General features: G+C 40.9%; 1 protein-coding gene across 8 annotated transcripts in view; it reads right to left on the reverse strand.

The window, feature by feature from the left end:
* Positions 1 to 5,216: 5,216 nt before the first annotated feature.
* abhd18 (abhydrolase domain containing 18) overlaps positions 5,217 to 15,906 on the reverse strand; it is a 98,952-nt gene continuing 88,262 nt past the window's right edge. For 6 of the 8 annotated variants that reach the window (XM_087980083.1, XM_087980084.1, XM_087980082.1 and 3 more), the window contains 2 exons: positions 11,006 to 11,168; positions 5,217 to 6,194 (listed from right to left, as the gene is read on the reverse strand). In XM_087980083.1, coding sequence (XP_087836209.1) covers positions 6,143 to 6,194; positions 11,006 to 11,168 — 215 coding nt within the window. In that variant the 3' untranslated portion in view covers positions 5,217 to 6,142. Of the gene's footprint in view, positions 6,195 to 11,005; positions 11,169 to 14,147; positions 14,707 to 15,666; positions 15,755 to 15,906 lie in introns of those variants that run through there. The other 2 variants (XR_015753333.1, XR_015753332.1) reach the window with 2 other exon arrangements.

Consider the following 15,906-nt stretch of genomic DNA (forward strand, 5'->3'; position numbering starts at 1 on the left):
AGGGCATCAATGTGGATTTCAACAGTTTCCTCATTTCCCTTCCCCCACCTCATCCTAGTTTCTAACCTCCAGCCACTCGATCCCCTGACTTGTCTGGACTTGTCCAACCTGCCCAGCTCCTTTTCCACCTATCCACTCCACCCTCTCCTCCCTGACCTATCACCTTCATCTCCTTCCCCACTGACCTATTGTACTCTATGCTACTCTCTCCCCACCCCCACCCTCCTCTAGCTTATCTCTCCACGCTTCAGGCTCTCTGCCTTTATTCCTGATGAAGGGCTTTTGCCCGAAACATTGATTTTGCCTGTCCTCGAATGCTGCCTGAATTGCTGTGCTCTTCCAGCACCACTGATCTAGAATGGTCTTTCTAAAACCTACCTTGCAGATAAAGAGCAACTGAAGGAGCTGAAAGGCAGTTACACTATCTTCTGGAAGGGGAAGGTTGCTGATGAGCATAGAATTCACGGTGTTCAATTCGCAATTAAGAACCAGCTCATCAGTTGCTTCTCTGAACTTCCTGCGGGAATCAATGATTATCCCCTAAACTCACGTCTGATGTTCACCAACAACCAGATGGCTACAATTGTGAGCCCTTAGGCCCCAAACCTTGACTCAGAGAAGGATGGAGAGTTTCTATACCAACCTTGACACTCCAAGGACATTAAAATAATTCTTCTTGGAGACTTCAATGCTAGGGTTGGTCGAGACCTCAACCTTTGAAATGGCATCATAGGAAGGTATTGGCAACATCAACTCATATGGAGTCTTTCTTCTTACAAAATGTGCGGAGTACAACCTCACCATCTTAAATACTCTTTTAGAAAAACAAATTCAAAGCATCTTGGAGGCACCGATGATTGAAACAATGGCATTTCATTGATCAGGTCATTGTTCACTCTGGGGACCATTGGGATGTGAATGTCACTGGGGCTATGATCAGCTCAGATGACTGTTGGACCACTGCTTTATCTGTTCCACAATGTTCAGATTACACAGAAATGAGGATTCAAAAGCAGGCCCGACCAAAATTCAACATGGTCTCTATGCAACATCTACAGACTTCACTTGCTAAAAACCTACCTTGGGAATACCCAGAGGACATAGGAGAACACTGGAGTCTATATTAAATCAATCATTTTCAGTACCTTCAATTACACCCTCGGGTACAATGAGGTCTTATTCGATGAGAATGATGCAGAAATTGAACAGCTCATCTCCAAGAAAAAGACAGCCTTCTCCGACTGGCAGAATGACGTCAGCTGCAAGGTCAAAAGAAGGGCCTATGCCAAAGCGAAGGCTGATGAGGGTAAAGGAGCTCAAAAACATGGTGGACTTATAAAGCCTTGGAAATCCAGCAGTTGGCAGAAGCAAGAGATTCTTCAACACCACCAAGGCAGTACATGGCCCAAACTCTCTTTGCTCTAAAGACAGACATATTCAGTTCAAGGACAATGAGGCAATAAACATATACACTGGAGAGAGCATTTCCAAGAACCATAATACCAATGTTACACTAGAAATAGTTAACCAAATCCCCCAAGAGCCATGCAAGGTGACATGGAAGAACCTCCCAGTGTGAGCAAAGTACAAGAGTGCATAAGGAGCATAAAAAGGCTGCTAGTCCTATTGGGATTCCTGAGAGATCCTAAAGGAGGGTGGCCCACAACTCCATCAACACACATTTACATTGCTCTTGAAGATTTGACTCAAAGAACAATTTCCCTTGGAGCTTAAGGAATTCTTTGATTGTGGCCATATTCAAAAACAGTGATAAGGCTGACTGTGGGAATTACATAGGCATCTCCCTTCTGTCAACCACTGGCAAAGTACTTCCACGTGTCCTTGCCAATTGATTTCTGTTGTTATCTGAGGAAATACTCCCTGAATCAGAGTGTGGCTTCTGACATACAGAGGAGCAACAGACATGATTTTCGCAGCATGTCAGTTACAAGAAAAATTTCAGGAACAGAAACAACTCCTTTACCTGGCCTTCATTGACCTAAGGCCTTTGATAAAGTTAACCGCCAGAATCTCTGGTGGATACTGTCACGATGCAGCTGCCCTGATAGGTTCAAAAGGATACTGAGGCTGCTGCATGATGACATGTCTGAGACAGTGCTTAGCAACTGTGGATTAGAGTCTCAGCCTCTCACCGTGGAGAGGGAGTCAAGCAGGACTGCATCATCGCACCCACTCCGCACACCATGTTTCTTATCACCATTCTCCATTTCATTGGCCAAACCTGCCGAAAGGAATTCAAATCATTTATCAGGTAGACAGATGGCTGTTCAACCTTAATAGGTGCAAGGCCTCCATCATGGAGTGTAAATATGCTGACAACAATGCCATCGCAGCAGACTCTGTGGTTGATCTGCAGTGCATCTTGGATGGCTTTGCCAAGGCATCCAAGCTTCTTGGCCTTACTCTTAATATTAAAAAAATGCTATTACTCCGTCAACCACTACCCACTTCCACCCCTCTTACAATAGGAGTCAAAAACATTGCCTTGAAAACATGGATCACTTCCCAAAATCTCAAGAGTTCTCCTCAGGGCAAACATAGATGTGGAAATACAATACTGAAGAAGGGTATTTGAAGAACATGACCTACAGGCCCAGACTAAACTTCTGGTCTACCCACACTGCCATATGGAGCTGAAATGTGGACTACCTACAGTAGACACCTTAAAACACTGGAACACCACCACCAGAGATCCTTATGAAAAATCCTGTGGGAAGACAAAGTGCACTGACATCAATGTCTTGGAGGAGGCCAAAACAGCCAGCATCATCACCACCATAATTCAACAGCAACGCCAAGGGACCAGCCTTGTCACCTGAATGCCCCAACTCACGCCTCCCAAAACAGATCATGTACTCTCAGCTGAAGGTCAGCGTATCTCTGGTGACCAAAAGAAATGCTTTAAAGATAACATCCAACCCCAAGAAATTTCATATCAATATCAACAATCAATATCAATTGGGCGGCACGGTGGCACAGTGGTTAGCACTGCTGCCTGGCGCCAGAGACCTGGGTTCAATTCCCGCCTCAGGCGACTGACTGTGTGGAGTTTGCTAGTTCTCCCCGTGTCTGCGTGAGTTTCCTCCGGGTGCTCCGGTTTCCTCCCACCATCCAAAGATGTGCAGGGTTAGGTGAATTGGCCATACTAAAATTGCCCGTAGTGTTAGGTAAGGGGTAAATGTAGGGGTATGGGTGGGTTTCGCTTCGGCGGGTCGGTGTGGACTTGTTGGGCCGAAGGGCCTGTTTCCACACTGTAATCTAATCTAATCTAAACAGCCGGGAGGACATGACTACTAAATGGAATCACACGAGAATCAGCAGGGAGCAGTTTATAGAGTCATAGAGATATACAACATGGAAACAGACCCTTCGGTCCAACCCGGCCAGATATCCCAACCCAATCTAGTCCTATTTACCAGCACCCGGCCCATATCTTTCCAAACCCTTCCTATTCATTTCCCCATGAAAACTATTTCTGCCACACTACTGAACAGACACGACTCTTGCATAAAAGAGAGACAGAACATCAGAATGCCCATCCAACACAACCTGCAACCACCACTACCACCCATCAGCTCTGACATTGCATCAGGATCTGTGGATCCCAGATTGGCTTCTTCAACCATCTGAAGACCCACAAATAGACGCCCTTATACAGGACAATCATATTTAACTAAAGCAATCGCTGAGTAAGAGAAAGTTTTGAAAACTTTTTGTCAAAGGTGCATCGATTCCACCCAATCTTTTGATGCCATGCAGCCTTTGGGTGGAGAGAGGAGTTCTAAATGACCCTACAGAGGAAAGTTTATTCTGTACAAGCAGCCCTTCCATAAAGACTCAACAGTGGTTATTCTCTACACAGAGCAAAAAGATTACTGTGGCTTTTGGAGCTCAATCATCTCAGCCACAGGACATCATTGCAAGCTTCCTCAGGGTAGTGTCTTCAACTCAACCATATTTAGATGCTTCATCAATGAGCTTCCTTCCATGATAAAGTCAGAAATGGGATGTTCATTGTGTAATCAACGATGGTCAGCACCATTCCTGACTCCTCAAATACTGAAGGAGCCCTTGTTCAAATGCAGCAAGTCTTGAACATCATTCACGCTTGGGCTGATAAATGGTTAAATAACGATTCTTATCACATAACTACCAGGCAAAGACTACACCCAAGAAGTGAGAATTTAATCATCACCCCTTGGCATTCAATAGCATTACAATCGCTGAATCCTTCACTTTCAACAGACTGGGGGTTATTATTGACAAGAAACTGAATGAATCATCCATATAGATAGCGCAGATATAAGAGCAGGTTAGAATCCTGGAACTGTCCTTAACTGTACTGCGAAATGTACCTAGACCTCATGGTCTTTAGCTTTTTAAAAAGGCAGCTCACCACCACCTTTGAGAATAATTAGGTATGGGCAATAAATGTTGACCCAGTCACCAATGCCCATATCCTGTCAATGAACTTAAAGTCAAAAACTCTAAAAACACTGATGCGTTTTAATTTTCATTACTGTAGCAATGCAATACCCGTAACTCAGTGACCCCAGTAATGTACTTTTAATATAACTAAATGTCCTCATGTCAGGAGTGCTTTGCAGAATGTCTGGTGCCAGTCTGCTTATAACCAGCAGTGTTGAAACATGAAACATATTAAACTTTGAAATGGCAATTATAAAAGTACATGCAAATGTTTCTTAAGACGACATTTAGGATCAAGAACAATTTCTGATTATATCTCTGCTTTAGGGAATAATTGAATCTAATGGAGGATGATTAAAGATAAGAGATGGAAACAAGCTTTTATTGTGAATATTCAGCTCTGAAGATGATTCAAAGATATGTCCTGGGAAGAAACAACCAATTGTAAAACAATAGAGAAACAGTTGCTGAAGCTTTTCAAGGTCTATTTCTATGTCAAAAATTGACATGACATTAATATCAATTCTAAAATTTCAATGCCACCAGTACCATCACTTTTGCTTGGGTGGGGTGTGTGATATTGGTGTTCTGCTGCACTGTGCACAAGTCTCAAAGAGACACTGAGTCGGTACAGAATTTCCTGGAGTTACACCAATCAAAAGGTACATGGAGATACATATTGGTGGTGGTGGGGCTGTTAGCATCATAGACAACAAATTATAACACTCCTCACTTCTAAATACAACATCCGTCCTTTACACAAAAGAAGCAGTCCATGTTTTGAGTTTTAATGAAAATTGTAAATATTTAAATTTAATTATAAAATTCACATGACATTGAACTACATAATCAGTTTTTAGTGATGTTTTGCATGCAAACTGTGCTAAATTGAAACCAGAAATCATGGCTTTCACACAGGCAACCAGTATCAAAGAGATTAAGATTAAAAGATTACAGAGTCATTTCAAATCCATTGCAGATTCATCAAACCAGAATTAGTTAATCAGAATTAAAATGTCAATGGTATTTTCAGGTTTTATTTTGGACAGACAACATCTGCAAATTTTATTCATTAAACTGTCACCTTGTTACATCAAGATCATGGTTTTTAAATTCAGTAGGCACTATTTAGCACAATGTAGCACCAGATTTCTCTCTTTAGTATGTTCTTGTGCTGATATCCATTTCATTTTTTCAAGTCAGTTCTAATTTCTAGCACATGAAGTTTAGTTTCTTAATACTTTATAATTAGTCTTATAAAAACAAAATTTGCATCATTTCCCCTGCAGTTCATACTTGAGTCATAAAATTGAATTAAGGATGCTCCAACATATCCAACAGTTAAGTGAAAATGTAAAGAACGATTCAATCAAATTGACTATTGGTGTTACAAGGAGCACCTTGGTTGTACCATTTATGACTATTATATTAATAGTGCTAATCAGTTTCAATAAATTCTGAAATGTCAGACCAATAATAATTTGTACAGTGTAGCAGTACAGGTTTGTTAGTACTGAGTGGCTTTCAACCTGTAAGGAACAATTAAGTTTCCATTCATTCTTCAGTACATAGTTGCTTTCACAGTTCTTTTGCTTACAACAATAATTTGGACAGTGTAGTGCTCTTAGATATAAATGGCAACCACATTAGTAGTACAGAGGAGTACAAGTAGCCTGGGATCCAATGTTCAATTCTAGACGGAGTACTTCTGAAGAAAACGGTCAAATGCATCATAAATGGCTTGTCTGTAAACAAAAGAATTGTTGAATTGTGAAGAAATATGAAAGAGATGAAATATGATTATTTTGCATTTTCAGTAATATCAGTTTGTCTCAATTATACATTATCCTGTAAACCAGTGGGAACAAAGAAGAACAAAGACAGAGACCTTTGATTAGAGTTCTAAACTTATCCTAAATTCTAGCAAACAAGTCTGAATACTCACACGCAGAAGTTACAAAGTGGTTCCCAACCACCTATAAACTTTTCAACCTCCATCATTACAACCATTACCTTTCACGTCAAGACTGCAAACGACATTTTCAAAGCAAGGTGGGACTGGTAGCCATAACTGGTCAGCCCATTTAGCTGATGAAACAGTAAAGAAAGCTCTATCGCCTACTTTTACAGGAAAACATCCAGGTCAATTCATCAAATTAATTTAAGGTGGTATCTATACTCCATAATCTCTCTTCACCTAAAATTTTAATCAAAATCTATTTTTCTACTTAAAATGCATCTATGCCATTTGCTTCAGCTCCCAAGTGGTGACAGGTTTCAGAATTTTATCACTCATTCAAGTAGAAATTTATTCTAAATTTTCTAATGGAATTATGCTGACTAATTAGGACACCTAGATCTGATCACCAGCACAACTGGAAACATGTTCTGTACCTGATAAAATCCTTTCATTATTTTAATGATCTCTTACACAATTCTTCTCTTTTCTAAAGAAAAGCCCAAATCCATTCAGTTTTTCCTAAAAGTATATCCTCAATGTTCTGGTATAATACTTTAAACTTGGACGGCTGGTTGTCAGAGCTCTGTACTGACTCACCCTAATTATAGGAACATTGGGTGCCTGACGTGGACTAAGACCACTCTCCTTTCATTTCCCATCCACTTCATTTAGATTATTATGTATCTTCATAATTGTTATGTAGCCAGATACGCATAGCTTGAGATTTCTGTCTGTTCCTTTGCATGTGCAGTTTGACTGCCAAATTCTTAACTTTTATTTCTAGTTCTTCCTCCATTTTAAAGAAAAGTTCTCTCCATTCCTCTCACTTTCACTTCCTTGCTTCCTTTCATGTCTCTCATTTTAGATATTCTGCCCACCCAAGATCCTACTCCAACTCCCCAGTATTCCTCAATTTCCCTGCACTCCTGCTGCTGTCCCAGACCCAACATGTCAGTCTACAACTTCATTATTTCTCTCCTGGTATCCTCTGACGGGGCCATTAAAGCACTCGACACTATGAATAAGGTTCCTATTTGGATGCTTATATCAAAACCTTGAATGAAATATGGCTGAGGGTTAATGATATTTTCTCCTACCTGGTGATATTCTCCACAATTTGCCATGCCAAGACTGCCATGGCAGTTGTGTGGCTCTTAGCTGAGATTAACCCACTACTCCACTGAACATCTCATATTGTTTTCTATCCCCTTCAGCACTTATTTAAAATCCTTGTTCTCCATTACCCAACTAATAACCATTAAAATCCTTTGATCAAGGTATATCCAACGTGTTTTTTCTCTTCAGCCTCTGCCCTAGACAACGTTTCATCCTTGGTGATTTCATAAAAATAAAGAGATGGAGTATGCAATTTGACTGTTTGAATCAAGATTAGAGAAGCACAGCAGATCAGACAGCATCTGAGGAGCAGGAAAATCAACATTTCGGGCAAAAGCCCTTCATCAGGAATGAGGCTGGGAGCTTCGGTGGTGGAGAGATAAATGGGAGGAGGGTGGGGCTGGGGTAGCTGAGAGTGCAATAGGTGGATGGAGGTTGGGCTAAAGGTGATAGGTCGGAGAGGAGGGTGGAGCGGATAGGTGGGAAGGAAGATTGACAGGTGGGACAGGTCATGAGAATGGTGCTGAGCTGGAAGGTTGGAACTGGGGGTAAGGTGGGGGGAGTGGAAATGAGGAAACAGGTGAAGTCCACATTTATGCCCTGGGGCTGAAGGGTCCCGAGGCAGAAGATGAGGCAATCTTCCTCCAGGCATCGGCTGGTGAGGGAGTGGCGGTGGAGGAGACCCAGGACCTGCATGTCCTCGGCAGAGTGGGAGGGGAGAGTTGAAATGTTCGGGCATGGGGCAGTGGGGTTGATTGGTGTGGGTGTCCCAGAGATGTTCTCTGAAGTGCTCGACGAAAAGGTGTCCAGTCTGCCCAAAGTAGAGGAGATCGCATTGGGAGCAATGGATACAATAAATGACGTGTGGAAGTGCAGGTGAAACTTTGATAGATGTGGAAGGCTTCTATAAGGCCTTGTACAGAGGTGGCGGAGGTGAGGGCACAGGTTTTGCAATTCCTGCGGTGTCAGGGGAAGGTGCTGGGAGGGGAGGGTGAGTTGTTCGGGGGTGTGGACCTGACCAGGTCGTCACAGAAAGAATGGTCTATTAGAGTGGTGCTGGAAAAGCACAGCATGTCAGACAGCATCTGCAGTTCTCACTTTCTCCAATTTGAGTCTGTTTCATCATTCAACAAGATCATGGCTGATCTTCCACCTCTTCTTGACTGCCTACTGCATCTGCATGCTTTCCTTCAGTAACTGGTGTATTAGCACACACAAGCTTTGTTGCACATTCCCCTGAGTTTTTAGTCAGATAATAATCCACAGTCCTGCTTTTGCTCACAAAGTAGATTATCTATTGCATATTCCATCTGCCATGCATTTGCCCAATCATTCAGCTTATCCAAGTCACACTGAAGCATCTCTGCATCCTCTTCATAGCTCATTCTCCTACCCACCTCTGTGCTATCTGCAAATTTGGAGATATTTGAAGAGATTTCCTTCAATTCAGTAATTGAATTCCAAGTTACTGGCTTAATGCCTGGTAATTATTTGAGGCTAAAACAGACTATTTGTAACCTTGATGTTATATTTGACCTCAAGTTGAGCTTCTGTCCATATAGCCATGTAATCATTACCAAGGCTGAGTCAATTCCACCTTCACAACATCACTGATTTAGTGATTGTCTCATTATATCTGCTGCTTAAACCCTCATCCATGCCTTTATTACTTTGATTTGGAGATTAGATTACTTACAGTGTGGAAACAGGCCCTTCATAAACAAGTCCACACCGACCCGCCGAAGCACAACCTACCTAGACCCATTCCCCTACATTTATCCCTGCCCCTAACACTACGGCCAATTTAGCATGGCCAATTCACCTAACCTGCACATTTTTTTTGGACTGCGGATGGAAACCCACGCAGACACGGGAGAATGTGCAAACTCCATACAGTCAGTCGCCTGAGGCAGGAATTGAACCCGGGTCTCTAGTGCTGTGAGGCAGCAGTGCTAACCACTGTGCCACCGTGCCACCCTGTTAACTGCTGGGAAGGACACATGCCCAACCCTTTCCCAGTAATTGGCAAGCTAATCCCGATGCTGGTGTTGGTCTGGGGTGTACAAAGTTAAAAATCACACACCAGGTTATAGTCCAACAGGTTTAATTGGAAGCACTAGCTTTCAGACAGCCGCTCCTTCATCACCACCTGAATTTATCCAAAATTTTACGGTTCACATTTTTACTCATACTCTGATTCAGCACTTACCATTGTGCTTGCTGAGTTACACTAGGCTACACAACACTTAGATTTTAAAATTCATATTCTTACAGTCAGACTATTTGTTTTGAGATGGAAGTAGCAAGAAGATTGACTTTGTTTGAAAACAGCACAAAGTTCCATTCAGCTTTAAAAATATTTTCCCATCTGAAACTTGAGATTAAGCAATTATCATAATCTACAATCTCCCTGATTCATTTCTGTATTGGAATACATATCGGACAATAACCTGCAAATGGTACTGAATTCTGGTTGAATCAAGATAATTAGGTTAGATGTTTTGACATTTTAATTAAATGGAATATTACCCTCAGCAGATGGAACTGGTTCTCACTGAGGACACATACACATAATATACCATAGAGTCATGGAGATGTACAGCATGGAAACAGACGCTTCGATCCAACCCATCCATGCTGACCAGTATCCCAACCCAATCTAGTCCCGCCTGCCAGCAACTGGCCCATATCCCTCCAAACCCCTCCTATTCTTATACCCATCCAAATGCCTCTTCAATGTTGCAATTGTACCAGCCTGCACAAATTTCTCTGGCAGCTCATTCCATACACTTACCACTCTCTGCGTAAAAGAATTGCCCCTGAGGTGTCTTTTATATCTTTCTCCTCTCACCCTAAATCTATGCTCTCTAGTTCTGGACTCCCCGACCCCAGGGAAAAGACTTTGCCTTTTTATCCTATCCACGCCCCTCATCATTTTGTAAACCTCTATAAGATCACCCCTCAGCCTCCGACGCTCCACAGAAAACAGCCCCAGCTTGTTCAGCCTCTCCCTATAGCTCAAATCCTCCAACCCTGGCAACATCCTTATAAATCTTTTCTGAACCCTTTCAAGTTTCACAACATCTTTCCAATTTAGATGTGACAGATTAGTTGAAGAAAATATCTCTAATTTTGTGCAGAGTGCTCCTCTGGAGTTCAAGGAATACTGCCAGCTTGAGCATGCCCCCATTGGGGGGTCTTGCTATTCCTTTAAGGGGCGACATGTAATTGCTGACATTCCAATGTCCCAAAACCAGCAAAGTGCTGTGAAGCTGCCTATTTGATAACTCATCTCCGCAGTTCACAAAATAGTTGGCTAGATACTTATTTGCCCCCTCAGCTGTGTATAATGCTTAATGTAGAAGAAAAATGCAATCAATTACCTATGAAAAGTGTTTCTGCTTGTATCTTTATACTCAACAACATTTCTCTTCAAGGCAACAGATAAATGCCAGTTTGGTAACTCTTCACTGCTTTTACCTGAACAGGCCTTGTTTGAAAAGGTAAGCACTGATGTGACCACCTTCCAAGTATCTGATTTCACACCCTGGCCAGATTTCATTAAGACTACGTACTCCAGCTCGAGGAATGTAGGCATCTTCCTTTGCTTGGACCACTATGATCAGACTAGGGTCTACTGGCACTGCAAATTAAATCACACAAAAGATATTTAGAACTTTCAAGAAAACAGATAAACACAGTTAAGGTTTAAATAATAATAAAACTGGCTAGATTAATTAAGTGGTCTTCACGATGCGTTGTTTCACAGATAAAGAGGCAGTTTGTTAGTCAATTTTCTGAAGATGTCGTTCAGGATCACACTTACAGCTTACTCAGATATAGGCAGTAATGCTTATAACTTGGTTTCTTATTCTCTGAACTTCCAAGAGCTGGCAAAGAAGGTTATGCAAAGAGCTTTCAAATATTCATGCTGTAGCTTCAACTGCCACATAACTTTCACAGAAAACAGTCCAAAACCCACTACATTCTCTGACAGACTGGTTGTCTCCTCCATGAGGTCTTAGTTACCATACATCTGCTTTTCGAGGAGAAGATCCTTTCCAGACTTGCTGGAACCAATTCCAGGTACTGATCTCATTAATAGCCAACTTCGCTTATTTGTTTAAATATAATACTCTTTTCCCTATGATGAAACTGAGGTCGAACATTTTGGTCAGGAACTAACCTGCAATTAACTTCCAAGGTTGGCCTCATAAATAAGCAAAAGTTCATTTGATCCAAGGTGCTTTTAAACACAAGCTGTTAGCTACAGTCTAAAAGTCATGTTCAGCTCACAATTCCCCATTCACAATTCTAAACCAAAATTCATAAAATAATAAAATTAAAATAATGAAGAATGAAGAAGAGTTCTAACAATACTGTAGGGAATCTAATCTAATCTAATGCACTTTGCTGAATAACTTGTGGAAATCTTTAAACTACATTCACTATATTTCTTTATTCAGTAATTTGTTAAAAATAAACTCAGATTTGTCAAGTGACTTGCCTGTAATAAATTCTTACTGCTTGCCTTCAATTAAAACATCTATTGCTAAATGCTTGTTATTTTATTTCAAATTATGGATTCTAAGAGTCTGCAATAATAACAATTGTTCTTATTCTAAGAGCTATAGCTATAATTACTCAGGTTATTTTTCTCAAATAAGAGCATGACACTACTTGTTTGTCAATCCCGTGCAATTTGCATTCTTGAAGATTGGAAAATTGTGACCAAGAACAAAGAAAATTACAGCATCAGAACAGGCCCTTCAGCCCTCCGAGCCTGCGCCGATCCATATCCTCTACCTAAACCTGTTGCCTATTTTGTAAGGATCCGTATCCCTCTGCTCCCTTCCCATTCATGTATCTGTCTAGATACATCTTGAATGACGCTATTATGCCTGCTTCTACCAACTCTGCTTGCAACGCGTTCCAGACACCCGCCACTCTCTGCATAAAGCACATTCGACACATATATCTCTTGAACTCTTCCCCTCTGACCTTGAACTCGCGACCCCTAATAATTGAGTCCCCCCCACTTTGGGAAAAAATTTCTTGATATCCACCCTCTCTATACTTCTCATGATTTTGTGGACCTCAATCAGGGTCCCCCTCAACCTCCATCTTTCTAATGAAATTAATTCTAATCTACTCAACTTCTCTTCATTGCTAGCACCCTCCATGCCAGGCAACATCCCGGGGAACCTCCTCTGCACCCTCTCCAAAGTATCCACATCCTTTTGGTAATGTGGCGACCAGAACTTGCCAGAGCTATCTTGGTTCAGACTCCTTAATTCAATAAAGTGCAAGCCCTTTAGACACTAAAAATAGTTTAACTAGTTATTTGTTTCTTTGCAGCTTATAGAACTTTGGCATGTGTCAGGCACAAATCCAGAAAATGGCTATTTCAAAACGTAATTTTTCCATAGGAAGCACGTCAGGAAACCGTAGAAAAAGTATAAGGTACAATAAATAAATGATTTTTCTTGTCTTTGTTCTAATTCGCCTGAATATAAAGTATTATTTATAATTAAGTAATGAATGTTTTATTTCTGATTTTCAATAGCACCATGCAGACTTGTAGGCTACTCACGGAATAAAACAAGTTATTCAATTTCTTCACAATTCACTGAAATTTTAACCTGAATTGGCAATTAACTAAGATATAAATTGTTGTTTAATACCTGACTTTTGTATGTCTTCAAAGACAGATGTATTTATAAATTCTCTAGGCTAAAAATTTAAATAAAACACAATTTAATTTATAAAAGAAACAGATAAAAGTTTTTAGAAAAACACTTACCATTGCTAACATTTTACCCACAGTTTTCACAGGAACATAGTGACATGTGCCAGGTTTAAAAGTTGCCAAACAACCAACATAGAAAGCTTTTTTTTCTGGGTAGGATGTGGGCTGTCCTGGGGAATTTTTTTATGCCAATGTTAAATAGGAGATTTTCCATGTTTGGCACAAAGTCCTTTCAACTTCAGAACTATCATTACTGTTACACTCAACGAGAAAGCTACTTCAGTGTTAAACTGGAAAAATTATGTACTTTAAGACCTTGGTACTAAAACATGACGTCAGAAATGGAGGCATTATTTTCATTAACTTTCTCAAAATGGCTGAAGGAAAAAGAAATGTGAAATGTGATGAGTGTGAATAGATCATGGTTGCAGTTAACGTAAAGTGTTAGAAATAAAGGTGCTAAACTAAAATCAATATTTACCATTTAAGGACAGAAGTTTGTAGCCTTAATAATACTTTTGTTTCAGTTAGGGAAAATTAGGAACTAAAAATATTCCTGATGCTAAGGTTGACAAGAGAAATAGACATTTAAAAACTGAATGTGGGTGACTATATTTATGAAGGACTAACAACATTAGAAAAGTAACCCCTCATTGATTCATCATATCTCAAGAGACTTAAGAAATAAGTAACATATTCCAAAACTGGGAATACATTGCAGAAAATGTAACAGCAGGAACTAAACACTAATTTAGAGCTTTACACTAACAATTGTAATAACGCAAGGTTTGTGAAGGTTTGTACCTCAGGTTGAGGTTTAGGATGTAGGTTTGCTCGCTGAGCTGTAGGTTTGATATCCAGGCGTTTCATTACCTGGCTAGATAACATCATCAGTGGCGACCTCCAAGTGAAGCAAAGCTGTTGTCTCCTGCTTTCTATTTATATCTTTCTCCTGGATGGGGTTCCTGGGGTTTGTGGTGATGTCATTTCCTGTTCATTTTCTGAGGGGTTGATAGATGGCATCTAGATCTATGTGCTTGTTTATGGCGTTGTGGTTAGAGTGACAGACCTTTAGGAATTCTCTGGCATGTCTTTGCTTAGCTTGTCCCAGGAAAGATGTGTTGTCCCAGTCGAAATGGTGGTTTTTTTCATCCACGTGCATGGGCTATGAGGGAGAGGGGATCGTGTCTTTTTGTGGCTAGCTGGTGTTCGTGTATCCTGGTGGCTAACTTTCTTCCTGTTTGTCCTACGTAGTGTTTGTGGCAGTCCTTGCATGGAATTTTGTAGATGACGTTGGTTTTGTCCATGGGTTGTACTGGGTCTTTTAAGTTTGTTAGTTTTTGTTTGAGAATGTTAGTGGGTTTGTGTGCTACTAGGATTCCGAGGGGTCTTAGTAGTCTGGCTGTCATTTCTGAACAACAAACTCGCATTTCTGGACATCACAGTAGAAAGAAAGGACAAGGGAGAATTACAAACCTGCGTATACAGAAAACCGACAAACACTGACCAAATACTCAACTACACCAGCAACCATCCCAACACACACACACAAACGAAGCTGTATCAGAACACTATGCCAACGAGCCACCACACACTGCAGCACAGACGAACTTCGAAAAACAGAGGAGAACCATCTATATGACATATTCAAGAAGAACGGATACTCAAAAAATACAGTGCGCAGATTCCTCAAGAACAAACCATGACAAGCAGTCAAAACACAGCCAGAAACCCTAACCACCTTACCATATATCAAAGAAGTTTCAGAAATGACAGCCAGATTACGGAGACCCCTCGGAATCCTAGTAGCACACAAACCCACCAACATTCTCAAACAAAAACTAACAAACTTAAAAGACCCAGTACAACCCATGGACAAAACCAACGTCATCTACAAAATTCCATGAAAGGACTGCCACAAACACTACGTAGGACAAACAGGAAGAAAGTTAGCCACCAGGATACACGAACACCAGCTAGCCACAAAAAGACACGACCCCCTCTCCCTCATAGCCCTACACACGGAGGAAAAAACCCACCATTTCGATTGGGACAACACATCTATCCTGGGACAGGTTAAGCAAAGACATGCCAGAGAATTCCTAAAGGTCTGTCACTCCAACCACAACGCCATAAACAAGCACATAGATCTAGATGCCATCTATCAACCCCTCAGAAAACGAACAGGAAATGACATCACCACAAACCCCAGGAACCCCATCCAGGAGAAAGATATAAATAGAAAGCAGGAGACAACAGCTTTGCTTCACTTGGAGGTCGCCACTGAGATGTTACCTAGCCAGGTAATGAAACGCCTGGATATCAAACCTACAGCTCAGTGAGCAAACCTACACCCTAAATTGTAATAACGATAAACATTATGTTTGTTTACCTTAGGGTAGATAATCTGCTTCTGATGAAATTAGGTGATGTTCTGAGATTGTAATTAGGATCTTTTCAGTGATTAATGTGCAAGAATGCTGAAAGAACAGAGAATTAAATTTGCTTATAAGTAACCAAACAGGACTGAAGGTAGTCCTGGTCTTAAAGTTATCAAGATAAAGGAATTGAACAGTTTTTTTTCATTGTTACGATGTAGAACATAGTTAAGAACAGTTGGTTGGAAAAATTA

This window comes from Chiloscyllium plagiosum, unplaced genomic scaffold (assembly GCF_037043375.1).
Source record: "Chiloscyllium plagiosum isolate Xiang-an unplaced genomic scaffold, Cpla_swu_hap1 HiC_scaffold_36, whole genome shotgun sequence".
In the NCBI taxonomy this organism is placed as follows: Eukaryota; Metazoa; Chordata; class Chondrichthyes; order Orectolobiformes; family Hemiscylliidae; genus Chiloscyllium; species Chiloscyllium plagiosum.